The 18891-nt window shown below is 38.3% G+C and overlaps 2 protein-coding genes across 25 annotated transcripts; one reads left to right on the plus strand and one right to left on the minus strand.

Moving 5' to 3' along the window:
• Positions 1-1331: 1331 nt before the first annotated feature.
• On the minus strand, positions 1332-4056 carry LOC108017108 (protein SHQ1 homolog). Its single transcript, XM_017084066.4, has 3 exons — positions 3681-4056; positions 3186-3594; positions 1332-3126 (listed from the first exon to the last, which is right to left on the minus strand). The coding sequence occupies exons 1-3, from the start codon at positions 3953-3955 to the stop codon at positions 1972-1974; spliced, it is 1839 nt and encodes a 612-aa protein (XP_016939555.3). The 5' UTR covers positions 3956-4056; the 3' UTR covers positions 1332-1971.
• A 465-nt stretch (positions 4057-4521) lies between these two features.
• On the plus strand, positions 4522-18511 carry lap (phosphatidylinositol-binding clathrin assembly protein lap). 24 transcript variants are annotated; one of them, XM_036818897.3, is made up of 16 exons: positions 4522-5063; positions 8127-8269; positions 9172-9247; positions 9580-9612; positions 9846-9948; positions 10019-10140; positions 10203-10396; positions 10458-10594; positions 11232-11346; positions 11420-11714; positions 12313-12408; positions 12920-13180; positions 14433-14703; positions 15144-15243; positions 16399-16488; positions 17165-18511. In XM_036818897.3, the coding sequence occupies exons 1-16, from the start codon at positions 4928-4930 to the stop codon at positions 17342-17344; spliced, it is 2352 nt and encodes a 783-aa protein (XP_036674792.2). In that variant the 5' UTR covers positions 4522-4927; the 3' UTR covers positions 17345-18511. The 24 variants fall into 24 exon arrangements, with proteins under 24 accessions (XP_036674792.2, XP_036674795.2, XP_036674803.1 ...); XM_036818900.3 differs by having other exon boundaries at positions 11420-11672; XM_036818894.3 differs by having other exon boundaries at positions 4524-5063; positions 11184-11346.
• Positions 18512-18891: the final 380 nt, after the last annotated feature.

Consider the following 18891-nt stretch of genomic DNA (forward strand, 5'->3'; position numbering starts at 1 on the left):
TGTTTTGTTTGATATCAGAATTGTTTAAAGAGGTAATTAATTTTCTAGTGTTAGTTTTTATATAAATATCCTTCAATACCATGACCAGAAGTCATGCCGATAAGTACGAAACTAAACCCCAGTTCTGTGCATATATGGCTCATACTGATTTTTTCACATAATCGTTTATTGTAAATTAAGTTATAGATACGAAATTAATTAATAAAATTATTTATTCCAGAACTCAGAAACTCTAAGGCACCCTGACTGTCGTTTTATAATGCTTTAAATTAGAGGACAAATGTTGCATATATCCATAGAAAGGATGGCGGAAAATTAAAAAACCTTTGTCAATTGTTTTATGAATTTAACCAACATTTGAAGACTAACCACACGTTAAGGATTCGCGAAATATGGCCAACTAACGCCCTAGATGAACTTTTAAAAAAATGTGTTTTGGCATTTGAGTTCCTTTTGTTCATACTTACTTAACTTAAAAGGGAAATCGGTGTAAGAGATATGGCAAATATAAATAAAATTTGTCTTTTAACTTTAAGTCGCTATAAAAGACCCAAACGCGATTTAAGCCAGAGAATCCAAAATGGGCTTTGGCATACTTCGGTGTATACTTTCCGGACGTGAACTCCACATTGTGGTTAAATTTCAATACCCAAACAATTTTTCAGAGAGCTATTTATTGTAATTTTAATTCTAAACTGTGTTCTCTTTTACTAAATGGTTATTATCTTCCACAAACCGGGAATGCATAGTTTTCGGCGCACTCGAATAACCCTAAAGTTACTACGTGTACTTAAGTCCACATATAATACTAAAAACAGTGTTTGTATAAAACCGGTCAGAAGCAGCCTACCAAAATTCATCGTTTGACAAACACCCTTTTTTGCCAATCTTTTTCACGAATTAAGGCTCTCTATTTATTTGACTACCGGTACCAAATCTTCAAAAAAGTGGACGCCGGATAGATTTAACGTGGACAGGTACTGCACCGAAACAAACTTGCGCTGCGTAGAACCCCTAGAATCTGTATGCTTAGTCACAACTTTCTAGCTTTTACAGTTTACAGACTGAAATGGCTAGATCGGATTTGCTAATGATTCTTAATAGTTACTGGTATAACAAGTATATGTATATGTATATGGAGTTCGCCGCTTTTATAAAAACATGTATCGGTTCTCACATAGAAAAAATATTTATTTATCTTAAAGCCTTAGACTCCAAAAATCAATAGTATTCAAAAAGTATAATGTTCATGAACAAAATTGTCACGCAACTTTTTAATACGGGTCGCGGTTGATAGGTAGTTAAAAAAACTAAATGACATTTAAGTCACGTTTGATACAAAAATATGTATTATCCATTTTATTAGTTTTCTTTCACATTTTTTTCTTGATTTCAATGACATTCAACATTAACTGGTAACTCCATCATGACTTTTGCCCAAAATTTAGGTTTTTGTTTCGGGTTGCTTTACATGTCTATTTTATTTTATTAATTTGTTTAGTTTTCTTTGCTTGCAGCACCAACAATATCGATATCTATATAATTATAGATGTATATACAAAATGCACAACTAGATTTCGCTTTTCAGAATTCAAAATTCAAATGTTTCGTACTCTAATGCCACACTAAATGCTAAAGTTCTGATTTACTTGTATGTGTAATTATAATCGAAGTTATTTTAGAGCAAAGGGGAAAAAATATTCAAATATCTTTTCGCATTTGGCGTGAACAAATCTTTGAGTTTGCGTCTCATAAAATTATTGTACAATTAAGATTTAAGTAGATATTTTGGGTTTTTTTTTGTAAATGTACATCCTTTTGCTTGGTTTTGTTTATGTATTTTACTTTCTGTTTTAATTTTAAAAGTAATCACTGTTTAGCCTCCGTTCTTTGACATTAAGTTGGTTGTGTTGCTTGTTTGTTTTGGGCAAGGCAGGAGCAGGACTTGCCGGATTGGGGATAAGTGACTTATTACTTGGTGCTAGTGCTGATGCTGGCGGCGGTCTCACTGTTGCTGCACTGCTCGATGACGCTGTTTCCTTCCGCCTCGCTACTAGTGGTGGTGGAGGAACTGCTTTCGTCGTCATCATCGTCTGCCCCGTCCCCGTCCTCATCGTCGTCATCGTCCTCTTCATCCTCCTCGTCATCCTCATATACAATTTCGTTCTCGATCAATCGCATGTCCATGTCCATACTGTCGAAGGAGTCGGTTATGACACTGTCATCATCAGTCGTAGTCTCGTCCTCCTGCCCGGACGTGTCGTTATCAAGGTCCAGTTCATCATCGCCATGGCCCTGCTGGTGCGGCGATGAGCCCTCGCTGCCCGCATCAATGCGCATCTCCTGCATCAGCTCCTTGATTAGCTCAGTCTCAATCTCGGTCACTCCCAGGCCCAGATGTTGCTTGTTCACGTCCATCAGAACGTTTTTAAGGTTGCGGGCCAGCAAACGCATGTGCTCGTCGCTGCAGGCACTTGGACTGGTCACATATCGGATGTAGTCCTCCAAGTAGTAGGTATTGAAACTATCACGACTGGGCTCCCCGCTGCTGAACTGCTGGTGTGTCAGCAGCAGCTGGTTGATCAGCCAGTTTCGACCGCCCTTTAAGACTTCGATAGCATCCCGCACACATTGGCGGCCAAGCTCAAAGTTACGGTACAGCGGGTAGGTTATCATTCGCCGAAGAAAGGCCACCAACACGTCGCGGTAGTTGTCGAACTGCTCAAAATAGCAGTACAGCGGACAAAGGATGCTGCGCGTCCAACCAGATTCACACGTCGCCTCATTGTTGGTCGTTCGCACATCGTAGCATATGGCCAGCAGAATGCTGATTAGCCCGCAATCGATCTCATTCTGGCGCAGAATGTCGCACGGCTGCTGCTCCCGCGTCTGCTCCCGGCTGATGTTGTGCAGCAGATGCGCCTGCTCCTGAGTCATGGAAGTTTCGTAGATTTTCGGCTTATAGCGCAGAGGATTCTGGTGACCGGACGGAACCTGTAGCTCCACAAAGTTCATTTTGTACTGTTCGCGCGAGAAGCGCTTCATCTCGTCTACCACGCGCTCCTGTCGCCTTTGGATAGGGCTCATGCGATGCGGCTCCGACACGCGGCAAGTAGCTCTGTCCAGCTGGGGAAACATCTGGGTTTAGTTTATGGGAAAGGGGCAACTCGGAACGGAATGCTCACCTCACTCGTGTCCAGTGGACCGCTGTATTTGCTAGCGTAGCCGTAGCCAAAGTGGTTGGTAAGCTTGTAGGTGCGCTCGTGGCCGTCGAGCTGCAGTTGGCACTGATCGGTGATGCGTTTTAGTTTCCATTCCTGGACAAGGGGCTCCTTATCCGGCAAATGGGCACTGGTGGCGTTGGCCAGCGTGGGCAGATGCAGGAAGGTGGCAATATAGTCTTTTCGACCGCTCTTTGGCTTGGGTGCATCGCCCGTGCCACCGCCTCCTCCTCTTTCACCCCCCGATCCTTCCTGGGCGCCCGCTGTAAGGGGCAGACAACGCAGGCAGATCTGGTAGTGATTCTCCGTCGTGTTGTACTTTATCAGCAGCGTCTTCAGCTCCCGCAGGTCGAAAGTGCGGCGGCTGTGGAATCTGTACGAGAAAGGAAATGGAAATGCGTAATGATATCGCTGGAATTTCGCCAGTGTGGGTGTGCCAGATTGGACGCAGTGACTCACTTGTACAGCTTGACGTCTGCGTAAAAGTAAAGATCGTGCGCGTCGACGAATATATCGCAGTTCCTTATGCGATCCACATGCAACGCCTCCGCGCCTCCCGCTCCTGCCACCCCCGAGCACGTCCCCTGGCCATGCTCCTCGACGGCGGAAGAAGAAGCAGCACCAGCTGCTGCTGGCTGGGACGACTTTAAGGACTGATTTGCGGCAGGCGGGCGAGGTATCAGCAGCGTGCACGAGTTCTCCAGATAACTGTGTGCAATCTGTCCATTCAACATCTTACAATTTTATTACGTTCTTGCTGATTCTGCTAACTACTGTTTTTAGTATAATTTTATTTATTTTAATGACCAGTATGACCGCCTACTCGAAACAAAAAACCTTCGCCAGTCACCTTACGTTATGTTACGTTACGTTTTGACAGTGTGCACTCAGGCCAAATTCCGGACAAATTTGGCTATCTTTGATAAGGGGAATTCCAACGCATCAAATTAAATTTATTTCATAGATTTTTTTCTTCACTCTTAAGGTACGGACATCTGCATTCTACATAATAACTTAAAGGGAATACGTTTGAAAAGTAGTAAGCATATTTTATTAAGCTTCCCAAAATTTGTAACACTTCAAAAAAATTTTAAAATTGTTTCACAAAACAGAATAATTCAAATTCCTTTAAAACTATGTATATTAAGGAAGTATTTAGTTTATCCTCGTCAGATTCTCAGCTTTTTCAAACTTACTTGTATACTCTTACGTTGCGCAGTCGATATCTGCCGCCCTTACGTCGAAAATCCATATCGATAACACACGCAGGCCCCACTTCTCAGAGGCGTTAGGACATTGCTCATACGCTCGCTCCACTTGCCAGTCGCCATTATCGATTTGTGGCAGAGGAAAAATAGAGAATTAAAAAATCGCGTTTCAGCGTTAGGCACCGGTTAGAGAGCGCATAAATCGCGGCGTTAAATTGTGTAGTGCTTGTGACGTAGGAAACACCAAATCTGTATCGTTTATTTTTTCGTGGAGCTCGCGTAGCTGAATTTTCCCGTTGGAAATATTCTCAATCAATCAATACCTCTCTCTCTCTAGCCAGCCCCCATACGTGTTTGTGTCTCTCTCACTCTCTCCCTCTCTGTATCTGCGTGTGTGTCGGTGTGGTCTGCTCCTTGGGTGCATAATTAAATTAATCAAGTAAATAAAAGCCAGCGTGCGGGAGCAGGAAGAGCGAAGGCAACAACAACAGCTTCATCATGACCATGGCAGGGCAAACGATCAACGACAGGCTGCTGGCCGCCCGTCACAGCCTTGCGGGCCAAGGACTCGCCAAGTCCGTTTGCAAGGCCACCACGGAGGAATGCATAGGCCCGAAGAAGAAGCACTTGGACTGTGAGTGCCCCCTCTTTCTCTCTTCTCCTCTCACTCTCTCTCGTTGCGTAAATTCACAGTTACATTTCCTAGTTAGGACACGGAGAGAAAAAATATAGCCTTCGAACAATGGCTAAGGGGAAAATGTGTACCTCAGCATCGAAATTATTTCATGCTTTGTTTGAGCCCTTATCAACTAATAAAAAATAGCCAAGTCAATATAACCAAAATCCTTAATTTTTGTAAAGTTGAAGTTAGGAAAGTTATTCTAACAGAAGACTGTGTTTACAAGGTCTTTGGGAACATCAAAATAGCAATAAATTATTTTGCACCACAAAAGTCGTACTTAAAATGCCCTCTGGCTAAGGAATTGATAAAACTACATATGTTCATACGTGCACTGGGTTCAGTTAACTAAAGAAGTAAACGTTCGATACTGGAATACAAATTAAATGTATAACAAATATACAAAATTCATTACCTTTATAATTATGCGAAGTATTTTCAAATACAATTTTTTACTATTGATGATAAGTGAATTGCAGTTTGCCAAATATTATACATGCATATAAGCGTTATCTACACACATTGCAATCGATGTAGTTTTGAATGAAGGCTTTTTGACTACATAATTAGAATATAACTCTTCAAAATGCAATGCTTAACCAAAAATATGTAAATAATATATTTTAAAATCTTTAAAAGGTTAAATTTTTTAGGCGTTTAGTGTTTCATTTTTAGTGTGAGTTTCGCTTTAAATTTCTCTTGGTGCACTTCACAATTACAACAGTTAATACTGGCTGCAAAAGTAAAACAAATACTCATTCAGTTGCAACCAGTTCGAGTCTCTTGGATTTTCCACTCCATCTCCGTATGTTTGTTGTTTTTGTGTGATAAATCACAAAGTTTTCTGAAAACGACCCCACTGATTACGATCCACAGAGCTCCAGACTCATCTACCACCACCCACAATTGCACCTGTGCCTCAGCTGCTGCTGTTTGTGGACTCCGTTCATCATTGATTGCACTGCCCCTCTCTTTCTAACCCATCCAGCACTCTCTCTCTCTCTAATGTTACGTCACTTTCCCACGGGTGCACGTGTGTTTGTAGGGGCTTTGAAAGGCTTGAAACGCCTACGAAAGCAGCGATTGTTGTTGTTGCGGTGTCATTGCTTGCTAAATTTATGCACAGGTCTTCCTAATTCGGTGAATTTGCTAAGACCTTTAGGGTTCGCAAAAAATTCTAATAAGACCAATATCTTAACGACATTCCTGTTGGAATCTGGTTTTTCGGCTATCGCTACTCGCGTGGTGACCCCCTTTTTTTTGCTAGTTTGCAAAACTTTTCTGAGATGAGTCATCAGTTATGGGTGGTACGAGTAAATTGGAATAAAAGAGGGCAATACCATGGGGCGTAAGTTGCCACATAAACTTTGTATTTCAGTTTCAATGAATTGGCCTGTGTGTCAACCACTAAAAATATATGATTTTAGTTTGTGTCCCACATATGGTCCATATATGTATATTACAATGTAGAACATCAATTCTGAAGTACAATAATAAATTCGTTTTAAAACATGATCTCTGGAGTATGTGTACATTCTACAGGCCCACAACAGGTAGAGCCCCATCATGAAATGTATTTGTTTTACATATTTTCTCTATTTTCTTTTGCTAACGACTTTCGGCTTTAAAATAAAACCAGTTGACTATTCACGGAAACAACAATAGCTGAATAACCAGAAACCAAATTAAAAGAACCGGGATTATTTCAACCTACAACACAAGTGGGCAATAATTATTAAAATGTAGTATCAATGGACTGCCCTTTACATCTACAGTAGAGGCTCGATAAGCCATAACTTACACCCTTGCGGCCGCATTTACTTCATTAGATTGTATATAAGTCTGTATATTTGTTTGTACACAAACTCGAGTGATAGCTACTCCACAGGATACACGGAGTTTCAATAATACCCTTTTTTTAAAAACAAGAACTTATTATTTTTATGTCTTAAATAATGAATCAGCATTTCCAATGAATCAATTTTTCACAGGTTGAAATAATCTTTTATCAAAAGATTTTTGGTGGCGGAAACGTGCCATCTGGCGTTGAGTTATATTTTGTGTTTGTCCAAATCCGAAAGATATATAAATATAAGTACCAGTGCCAGTAATTGAATTATTTAACATAACGGTGTTAAAAATTCAACAAAAAATGCAGTCAATTCCAACGGACTTTTATTAGCGGCACCCCACTGTATTCGTTTGAACGAGCTTGTTCACAAGGGCCAATCAATTTTCCACATTTACTGTTTATTGAAATTTGTTTTTATTTATGCAATGAATCACTGGTCTGGCGCCCGTCAAGTCTTCCAAACAAAATGTAGCAAAAGGCCGGGGAACATCTGCTCTGGCATTTACAACGCCCCTCGAATCGCATGCAATTATTCCGCTCAGCGACAAACACTTTGCAACTGAAATGGGAATTGATTCGAATGGAACCGCATGATAGTAGACCCAATGGGATCCAGCCGCTTATCATCGACACTTTTCCGTCCCTAACTTATTTGAGTTCATTTCTTAGCTTGATGGGCGTTGCAAAGAGAAGTCGAAGATAAGCCAACAACAACGAAGAGTCGCGACCGATAATGGGTCGCAAAAACATGATTATTAAATTTATGGGAGGTTCGCACTTACATCTGCGGTCAACTTTATAATTTTTTAACTATTGAGCAAACATACATATATGTATATGTATGCATAACATTTTAATCACAATAGTTTGCTGAACAATCATAGGGGAAGCGTTTATTACTTTAAAAAACGATAGAATCCGTTAGGAGGGTGATTTAATTCAACAAGAATTTTTTATAAGGTATTTATATTCTTGATATGGCAAGTTAAGATCTACCAGCTGAAGAATTTTTTTAGTTCTTACTCACAGTTTGCAAGAATGTCATAGGCTTTTCTAAATTTGATTGGTTTGGTTTCCCTATTTTTGTAGCATCGACTGTATACTAACTTCTATAATCTGTAAATAACTTTTTACTAATAGAATCGCTTATCTTTGTTTTCTTGCAGATTTGGTGCACTGCACAAACGAGCCGAATGTGTCGATACCTCATCTGGCCAATTTACTTATCGAGCGTTCTCAGAACGCCAACTGGGTTGTCGTCTACAAGTCGCTGATAACCACACATCATCTGATGGCATATGGCAATGAGGTTTGTATTTGTATATTTATCACTTGTACATACATGTATCTGCTGTCTGTGTGAGTCTTGGGGGCGTATAGCTTTTTTTCGATATTTTACTTTCATTCAAGCGTTCCAAATGAGGTAATCTATTTTGTGAAATTTGATTTAGAGAATGTGGGCAGTGTCCATAGAAAAGGTCACGTACGTTACGAGAATCTGTACATATGCTTTCTTCTGTTGACTCTCTTTAATGCTTAATAATTACTTGCGCACCACGATTTTTGTGTGCCCTTCTGACCGAGCTTATCGTTGTTTGTTCCTTCCTCTTTGTTCCTATTTGTTCAGTCCTATCTCCTGAAGAGACGATTTGGCGACATAATAATGTAATAAAGTAATGGCACGAATAAAGTAATATGAATTGTTCTTAAAGACAGTAAAGTTATTTATGTTAGAGTTTTATGCGTAGGTTTTTCTAAATTCAAAGATGAGTAAATCAGTTTTCGGTAAAATGTTTAGTTTACTGACAGTAATGGCCTGTGTATATATTAAAAAGAAAGAAACTAGTTTTCATTGGTTTAAAATACCATTTTGCAAAAAGTGGCCCAAACTTTGAAATTTTTAAAAAGTAACCACGAAACTAAAAACAACTAATAAACTCAATATTGTTTAGTTTTTTCTCAGAACAAAAAAATGTTTACCACTTTATAAGTGTTTTTAGTTACGGTTAAAAATCTAAGTATGATGCAAAATGACTATTGGTCAGTTAGTTCATCGTAAAATATAATATATGAATGAAATAATTTGTTTTACATGCAGCAGATTATATTTTTATTTTTAAGTATTTCGTACGGTGCTCCCATTTCATTTGACCCACACAACTGTGCATCACAATAATTGCAAATTATTTAATTTTTTAAATATTTTTTCAGCGTTTTATGCAATACCTGGCGTCAAGCAATTCTACATTCAATCTCAGCTCCTTTCTGGATAAAGGAACTGTACAAGGTATAACGAAACTTTCTTTCAGACGCCTAAAAAGAGTTTCATATGCAACAAAGCTTTGATCGAATTACCAATTTAAAATTATTAACTAATGCTTACATTCTGATCATTCCTCTCTCATTCTCTCTTTCCATTCATGCGAATGCTGCGCGATCGTTTGGCTTGATCATTTGTACTTTTATTTAATTAACCATAATTTCTAAACAAAAATGATTAATTCTGAAATGCGCCGCTTACTGACCCACATACCTCACAAAATGCTGGCTAACCACAACTTCAAAAATGCAATTATCCAAACTAAATATTCAAAATCAAACAATATAAACCTTATACAGATGGTGGCATGGGCGTTCCGGGTGGCAGAATGGGTGAGTATAATACAGAAGCTATTAGCAATTGGCTGCAACTTTTTCCTTATTGGGCTATGGACCTCGTATTCTTTTCTGGTTGTTACTAAAATTCGTTTTATTTATGATTAAAATCCAAATTAACTAACAAAAAACTATTGTTTTTAAGATTTGTATTTGGCATTACCTAAAATACGTGTGTCCTACATATGTTTGACTTCGAGAAAATTTTCTAATATTTTCCCAATTAACAGGTTACGACATGTCGCCCTTCATTCGACGCTACGCCAAATATTTGAACGAGAAGTCGCTCTCCTATCGAGCCATGGCCTTTGACTTTTGCAAAGTCAAGCGAGGGTAAGTAATTCAGACACACATCGTATATAATTATGATATAATTGATTTGTTTTGTAATCTACTATTTTAGCAAAGAGGAGGGCTCGCTGCGTAGCATGAATGCCGAAAAACTTCTGAAGACTTTGCCAGTTTTGCAGGCACAATTGGATGCACTTCTGGAGTTCGACTGCCAATCCAACGATTTGTCCAATGGTAAGTTTATTTCATCTAATGCCTAATGCTTAAATGTTTTTGATAACTTTGTTTAATTTTAGGCGTCATTAATATGAGCTTTATGCTCTTGTTTCGTGATCTCATACGACTTTTTGCTTGCTACAATGACGGCATTATTAATTTGCTTGAGAAATATTTTGATATGAACAAGAAACATGCGCGCGATGCGTTGGATCTGTACAAGAAGTTCTTGGTGCGCATGGATCGTGTTGGGGAGTTCTTAAAAGTGGCAGAGGTTTGTAATTCCTTAATGAAAATCGATACATTATATTTAATTGTTAATTTTCTGCTTGTAGAATGTGGGCATTGACAAGGGTGATATTCCCGATTTGACCAAGGCGCCCAGCTCGTTGTTAGATGCTTTGGAGCAGCACTTGGCCACGCTGGAGGGCCGAAAAGTATCCGCAGCTAATACGCCCACACAGTCATCGAGGTTTGTTGGTCTAAGAGTATTTAGCTAAGAAATTCTCAAAGTAGATATTTTGGTTATTGTTTTGAGTTTCAAACTTCATTAACTCTACAGAAGATACTCTGGTACCAAAATTTATAAACCTGGTTGAATATTTTCCTCTGCTAGTTTGTATTTATGCAATCAATTATAATTTTAGCAGCTTATTACTTGAATGACCAAAGCTGTACATTATTAAAAAAGCAGTATTATGTCTATTGATTGGTTGTAAACAAGCACGAAGTAATTTATAATAGTTCGCCCTTCTGTAGTTTACAGTTTAAAGATGATCTTTGCTTTTATAGAGGGACTATATTTTGCTGTACTAGCCGAGGTGAAATCTGGAAATGTGCGGCGAGGTTTTAATATAAATTAAACAAATTTGCACAAAAATTGATAGAGACAATATAGGGTTAAAGAAGTTTGATTGTGTTTTCTCAATAATTATAATTTGTATCTTCAGCATATTATTTCCTTTGTTTGTTTTCCATTAATATATTTTCTTTGTTTTTCATTCCTATGATTTTCCTTGGTTGTTAACTTGCACCTGTTTTTGATGCCTGGCAAACATTAGCAATCAGCGCAATGTAAAATCCGCTGTCTCTGCCCTCTCTTCTACCAGCTCTGCATTTGGTACTGCGGCTGCTTCTAGCAAATTCGATAACACCAATGGCATTGACGAGCAGCTCAAGGCCCAGGTGCTGGCCGAGGAGGAGGCCGCCATGAACCAGTACAAGGTGAGTTTTTAGCCGAATTATCCATGTTAACGAGACAGTGTTTAATCGATTTCTCTGCCCGTTCCCCCGCTAGTCCAAGGTATCGTCGCCCACCAGCAGCGGTGCTGCTGGCGCTAGCGCTGCACTAACAAATCCATTTCTATCGTCCCCGCCAGCCGCACAGGCTGGCCAGCCGATAGTTGATCTGTTCGGTGCCGCGTCGGCGCAGCCCGCTGCTGCTGCAGCAGCCACCAAGGCCTCCGACGACCTGCTGCAGTTGGGCAATCCCTTCGCCGACATGTTTGAAGCCAGCGGTGGCGGCGGAGCAGCCGCTGCAGGAGCCACAGGTGCTGCACTCAACGCCAATAATTTGTGGATGCATAATAATGGTAGCATGTTATAATTTTCTTATTATTTCGTCCTAAGTTCTTGACTAGCGATTATGATTTGAGTTACGTTTATTTCGTGCTGTACATAGGTAACAGTCGGTGTGTAAGTGTAGTGATCTTACATATTTATATTGTCGTATCCGTAAAAATCAGAGCTAAGAGGAGCGCACTTTTCCGGCGCTCTAGACGCCCCTCACCCTCTGTCTGTCTCTTTATCACTCCGGCCTAGCCGTCTGTTTGCACAAGACTTTCATGCACCATTATCCATACTTGTAATCATAATAGTATACTTTTTATCGATTCAATTGTTTACTTTAATTATTTCCGTAAGTTTTGATTTCTTTTGAATTCTTGTCTAATGTATTGTTACTCTTCATTTTTTCATCACTGTTTTTTTCCAACCCGAAACAATAACGACAACAACTTCAACAACGATACCGATACCGAAAACAACTCCTCGAATACCAAAAACCAAACCAATCGCTAATCTTCCAAAACACGCCAACGACCATCGCCCACCGTCCACCGCCCACACAACACCCAACAAAACTGAATACAAAACCACCAAAAAATATCAAAAATATACAAACAAACATAGGTTTCAATGGCGCTTCAGTTTCCTCCGCTGCTGCTACAAATGCATTCGTTTCCGATAGTAATTTCTCATCCGTTTTTGGTAATACGGAACCGGCAGGTAAGTCTCTCAATAGCCCACAGTCTTCATTCATTCCTAACTGCAAGCTACAATGTAATCCTAAGAATACATATTTTAATACTTAATATGCAGTCACTAACAAAATGCTTATTTACTAGTAACTATATTTAAAATTGAGTGAAAATCGAAGCGTTTCACTTAAGTTTACTAATTGATTAAAATTATAGCAATGCTAATAATACCAACCAACTTTGGTGTGTTTGAATTATGCTGAAATAAATGTTAGCATGTTATTTTATACGCCTGATTTAATTTCACTGTTAAAGTAATTTCCACCGCAGGCTAGGAAATGTTCTATATTCCGCATATTTTATGGAGGGTCTTCAGAGTTTAGCATCTCGTTTAGAATTTGCGTGATGATTACCATTTGTTTTGTTACCCGTACTCCTCAATGTTAGTTTGACAATAATACTCGATCATTTCAAAATTATAATTTTGTATATTTATTTTAATTGTTATCCTGTAAATGTTTGCGTTGACTTTCACACAGCTTCGACGTCGTTGCCAAATCCATTTTTCGATGATATGTCGTTGCCCCAAGCCCACCTCGCTGCTGCATCTGTTGCTGCGCCCTTTGGCAACAATATCAATTTCATGGATCAACAGCTGCAGCAACAACAGCAAGCGGCATTTTATGTGCAGCAGCAGCAGCAACAGCAATTGCAACTACAGCAGCAGCAACACCGGCAGCAATTGCCGCAACAGCAAGCGATATTGCCACCTTCCATGTCAGCAGCTCAGTTTCCACCAGGTGAACCATTGCCGTTCCTCGACGAAAAACGAATACGAAAACAAAAACCATTAACCACAAGCATTTGTTCCCCGCGTGCTTTGTTTCTGTACAAAGCTTGCTCCATCTATGGCTTGTAGTGCTGCAGCAGACACCGTACTTTCTCTCTCGGCATCCAAGATCCTCCGAGCTTTGTCTTGTGCCACAAATGCTCATCCACACCAACCAGAACACGCTTTGCCCACTGTTGTCTGCTCGTGTCTTGTAGCTATTTTGTCCATTTTAACTGTCTAATCGATTATGGAGTCCTTCCGTCATTGAGAAGAAGCTGCGTTGTTGTCCCTTTACATACGTTTTTGTTTTGATTTTAGTTTCTAGCCTTTTGAAAACAGTTTTCGTGATGAAAAATATTTAACCAATTAGTTTTTGTGATTGTTAAATGTTATAATTGTCTGATATATAAATACTAAGTTTATTTTCGGTGTAATATTCCGGTATAAGAATTTATGTGTTCAGGAGAAGTTAGTTTAATGTCAGATTCTATTTTTGATTTTTGGTCAGAACTTTTTCCGTATACTCCAAAGACAGCCTTTCTGTAATATCTGCTTACCGTCTCTAAACTAAACTTATTACATTACTTACACCTAACAAAATGCAAAAATTCCATTAACATAAAATATTCTGTCTTGGGTTGCTTTTGTAAATAATACTACCATCTGTTATCTGTTTGTAGATAAAAACCTATTATTAATCCTATGTCAAAAACCATTTGAGATCGAACAATCCAAAATATTTATATATACAATGCCAATTCATGTTATTTATTTTGTAAATGTTATTTTTTCTCTTTTTCTCTTTCTTATGTTCTTATGTACTGAACGTAAAAAACAAAAATATCAAAACTAAAAACAACCTCACATTGTCTCATGTTAATGTTGGTGGCACAAATCCATATTCGAACACTTAAAATCTATGAAACGCTAAAAAATATTTGTGTTTTATAATTACGCTGGCAAAATGAAAAAAAAATGACTTTAAAAAAACAATTTGAAACCAAAATGTCAAACTTCGACGGCAACAAAAACTCAACGCTAACTCAACAAACATCAAAAAACCAAATCCTTGGGCTCATCGGCTTCATTGTTTATGCATATCTACTATATATATATACCATTGTGTTTGTCTCTGTGTATAAATGTCTGCTAAAAACGGTGCATTGGCTATGGCTATCCCCAAACAACTATATCGTCTGAAATGTAAAAACGTATCAAAGGCTTCGACGCCTTGGGCGATGTTCTCAAGCCGGCCTCAGCCAGCAACAACAGCAATCAAATGAACGTTGTCGCCACAGGTTACTCCAGCAATAGCAGTTCGATCCTAGCGTTACAACAGCAGCAGCACCACCAGCAACACCAGCAGCAACTGCACCAGCAGCAACAGCAGCAGCCGCCGGCTGGCACTGGGAAGATTATTACCGGCGACTTGGATAGTTCACTAATGTCACTAGTTGATAACTTAAATATAAACAAAACGGCAAGTGCAAAGTGAGTAAATCGAGCCAGTATACTGACGATATATGTATGTGCGTGCGTTCGAAAGTGAAGCCAAACCAGAAGGTTGATCAGTAACCATGTTGTCACATCTCCATCAGTTCACTCGCAGTAGATGGTTAAATCGTATCCCTGATGGTCTTCAATTTCGACCGATTTAAGATCAGTTTGATCAGCCAAGTGCCACTTCCGAACTAACAGCTCCTTGACGATCCCTTAATCCAAAACTAAAACCTCCAGCCTTAGCCATCCGATCTGACCTTCCCGTCCACAAAGCCATATTCATGCTCCATATGTGTACATACCGTCCATCCAAAAAAATAGTTCGAAATCACGCAGAATTCTGTTTAGTTAGAAAAACCCCCAAAATTCAAATGCCGTGTTCATTGACGTCGTCTCTATATCATTACTCTCTTACCCCATTATTCTCATAGACCTGTGCAATGGAATTCACCTAAAAATACAGCGAAACCAGGTGCTAATTGGACACCCCAACCAATGGCGGCTACTACTGGTGCTGGCTATCGTCCAATGGTGAGTTTTGCCTACTCTAACTCTACTCTCTACTGTCTACCGAACTACTCTACTCAAAAATTATCAAAACAACTCGAAAGAATCCGAAAAGAAAGCCAAACTCTACGTTGCCTCGAATTTGTTCGAATTTAACGAGAGACTAAAATAAATAATTCGAATACACTAGAAGTCGTGCCGAAGCAGATAAAATATGAGAAAAAACAATGCCAGAAAAGAAAAGAAACAAACACTTTTTATTACTTATGTAAATGCATTGTTTTCCCTTTCATTATTTTACGATTTTGTGTCACCCAACACTTAAGGTTACACTTCATGTACAGTACACTATTTTACCTAATTTAATGTGAATTACCTTATCAAAATTAATGTTTATTTATCAATTGCACAATCAGTATGAATTTACAACTTGAGCTAATTGGTTCTCTTGATTTACAGTATATTCTTGATCTGTATGAACATTTTCTCAGCTTGCTTACAATTTTCTTGATACGATTGAAAGTAAATTAACGTATATAATACTCCTTCATTGTCGCAGTCCATTTTAAATTTCTAAATGTTGTTAAGTCCTTTTTTATAATTGTGAATTGAAAGACCAAATCAAAGTGAAAACCAAGTCCTTTATTTCGCCCACTCAAAATCTTGTCCCCGATTTTCACACACCCCACCGTATACTACAGAGTCACAGCAAAGCGCACTAGAACACAAGCACTAGGGCTAATTTTGGTGGCACATCTTGCGAGCAGGTCCACGATGGGTTTATTAAGGGTCTACACACTATACACGCAGGCCAAAAACGACAAACCACATATTTCCATTTTATATTTTTAGTTTATTATTATTTCGATTTTTATTTTGCATTTTAACGAAGTATATATAAACTATCAACTACTTTCTTTTCTTTATTTTATGTTTGCTTTATATCTCAACTATCCCAACGCATACCGCAAAATCGAAAATCGTTAACCGAACCGAATCAAATTGAATCACAACTAAATATATATTGAAACTAATCAAACAAACAACAACAACGAATCACGTATGACAACTCACGCTGCGCCTGTGTTAATGCTGTCTGTGTGTGTGTATGTGTGTTTGTGATATATCAATATATATTCTATCAATATGCCAATATATATATCAATATGCAATACGTAGGCACATGGCATGACCGTAAGTCCTGCGCCAATCACAATCAATCATCCGTATATACATGCTAGTTATCCTGTAATGCCAAATTATATGCAGGTAAGATGATGCTGAAACCAACGAAATGAACAACAACCACTACAAATTTTCAAACAGAATGAAAAAAATTATAAATAAATACCATTATGGTTTTGACTTGAGTTGCCGTTTTTCCTTGAGAGGAATTATTTTTATTTTAGATTTATTTTTAAAGCCGTTTCGTTCCTTTGCGTTTTACAATCGAAAATCTATCATCTCCAGCACTATAACGTATAATTGCGACTATACGCCAGTTAACTTCCTTCTAACTTTCAAAGACACCCGACATCTTTCCTGATTTTGTTACCGGCCACAAGCGCGTGTTATATATGCCCCTCCTCTGTGGTTCTCGTCTCTGAACTAAATTGCATTATTATCTTGCACTCCTATTATTTAATTTATTATTTTCGTTATGGTTTTGTAAAACATTTATTTAGTAGGCATTCAGTTATTAAGCGAGTTACTGTTTCACTTGTCTGTAGTCCTCACTACCTTCCGTATGATTCCCTTGTAGCAACTGTTTTCCAAGCTGAAAAGCTCCTATGAAGCCCAACCGACAACTCTTTATCCCGCCACTGATTTTGTAGCATTGCGTCTATCATAGCAGTTTATAAGTATTGCCCTTTCCAGTGCATGAATTTCAATAGAACCCACATTTTACGCTCATTTCTAACGCTTGTTTTAACGACTCTTGTAGGGAATGCCGGTGATGGGCCAGCCAAGTATGATGGGGCAGTCAGCAGCCCCTTTGACTGGGGCGCAACCGACGATGATGGCGGCGCCGCACAGTAATGCGACGGGCATCATGCAACCCATCCAGCCAACGCAGAACGGCGGCAATAAAGGCGTCCCACTCGACCCATTTGGTGCGTTATAAGCGGTCCACAAGGAGCTCATGCGTGCAACCCACTCACTCACTCAATCTAAGCGCTCTAACCTCATAGACAGCAGACATCAAACCACACTCACAGACACAAATGCGTAATAAAATATTAAACAAAACAATTATTATATATTATATATGTACATGTGCAAGTGAAAATTAGAACTTGAAATGGCATTATATAACATGTTTACACTACGCTACAGAAACAATATATAAAGTTTATGGAAACAGCAGAAAATGCAAACACAAAAAACGGAAGCAGATAAGAAAATTATATAATAATGTTGAACATTGAGCAAACACGAAAACAAATGCTATATACATACATATATATATATTTATATTATTACTATTTAAATGAAAAACAAATAAGTTTGACTATTTATATGTATACACCAATTTATATACTACGCTAAAACGAATGGAGAAATTCAGAAAGCAAAAACGAAACAATTTCCATAAATAGCTAACGGAAAGTAACCTATGTGAAATATACCTATGAACTCTAAGATAAGTCTATACAAAACCTGTAGTTGTGTCCTACGCCAATCACTAAACACACGTTGAATTATCTAGTGGAACTATGTTAACTGTCTCAAACATGATAAAGCATGAAACTGATTCAGAAATGATATTTTCAAACTCAGTCCAAGTGTTTGCACAGATTAACGTAATAATTTGCAATATTTTAATCCGTCTATCAATGTTTTTCTGTTACTTTTAGTCAAGTATGGTGGCTAAATACCTATTATACATATGTTTTAAATTGTTATTAAGCAAATTATGATTTGTTGAAGAGGAAATATTTGTAAATGCATTCCAAACTAGCTTCAATTTTGTCCAAATTTAATTTGAGAAGAAGAAAAACATTTGTAATTATTAAGTATTATTTAACGAATTCAAACAACGCTGGTGTAAAATGTGTTGATAATATGTTTAAATTCTAGAAAAAACCGCAACGTTTATTTAATATGTGTTATACTTTAGTGCATACGTTGTATTAGACCTTTATTTAATTGCTTCTGAGCGAAACTACAAAACTGACATCATATACGTAGTTCATTTCGAAAATGTAAAGCATAAGACGTGTATGTAGATGTTTTCCTACAGCCCGACACGCTGAACTATGTTTAAATAAAATTTATATAAATTGTATAATATATTATTTTTTATTATTTGTTCATTTTGTGCGGCACTGGAATATTATTGCCAAAATCAAACGAATTAATTGACTTCCAAATCTTTTATCAACTCCAACCCACCACCCCTTCAGTGTGTAACTTTTTGATGGTTCTAAGGTTTCTTCAACAAGCTTCACATCCAATCCCAATTGCTTATACTTCTTTCGCTTCTATACTCCCAATGGTGGCATTCTATCAGTTTTGGTCCTGATGTCCTTTAAGAATATATAGCAGTAGCTATAAGCAAAATCTGTCGACCCTTCGCCGTTACCCTTGAAATTTAAACACTTAAGCAGAAAAGTATGCTATATTTTTGCACAAGCCAAAATGCAATTTCATTGCTCACCAAACTAGGCA

The sequence above is a fragment of the Drosophila suzukii genome, chromosome 3 (genome assembly GCF_043229965.1).
Source record: "Drosophila suzukii chromosome 3, CBGP_Dsuzu_IsoJpt1.0, whole genome shotgun sequence".
Taxonomy (NCBI): domain Eukaryota; kingdom Metazoa; phylum Arthropoda; class Insecta; order Diptera; family Drosophilidae; genus Drosophila; species Drosophila suzukii.

Coding starts and splice junctions, on each gene's coding strand:
- lap (XM_036818894.3), top strand. CDS start 4,928: ATGACCATGGCAGGGCAAACGATCAACGACAGGCTGCTGGCCGCCCGT. Junction 9,248..9,579: donor GGATAAAGGAACTGTACAAG/GTATAACGAAAC, acceptor AACCTTATACAG/ATGGTGGCATGGGCGTTCCG. Junction 10,141..10,202: donor ATCCAACGATTTGTCCAATG/GTAAGTTTATTT, acceptor GTTTAATTTTAG/GCGTCATTAATATGAGCTTT.
- LOC108017108 (XM_017084066.4), bottom strand. CDS start 3,955: ATGTTGAATGGACAGATTGCACACAGTTATCTGGAGAACTCGTGCACG. Junction 3,595..3,680: donor GCAGACGTCAAGCTGTACAA/GTGAGTCACTGC, acceptor TTTCTCGTACAG/ATTCCACAGCCGCCGCACTT. Junction 3,127..3,185: donor GTCCACTGGACACGAGTGAG/GTGAGCATTCCG, acceptor ATGTTTCCCCAG/CTGGACAGAGCTACTTGCCG.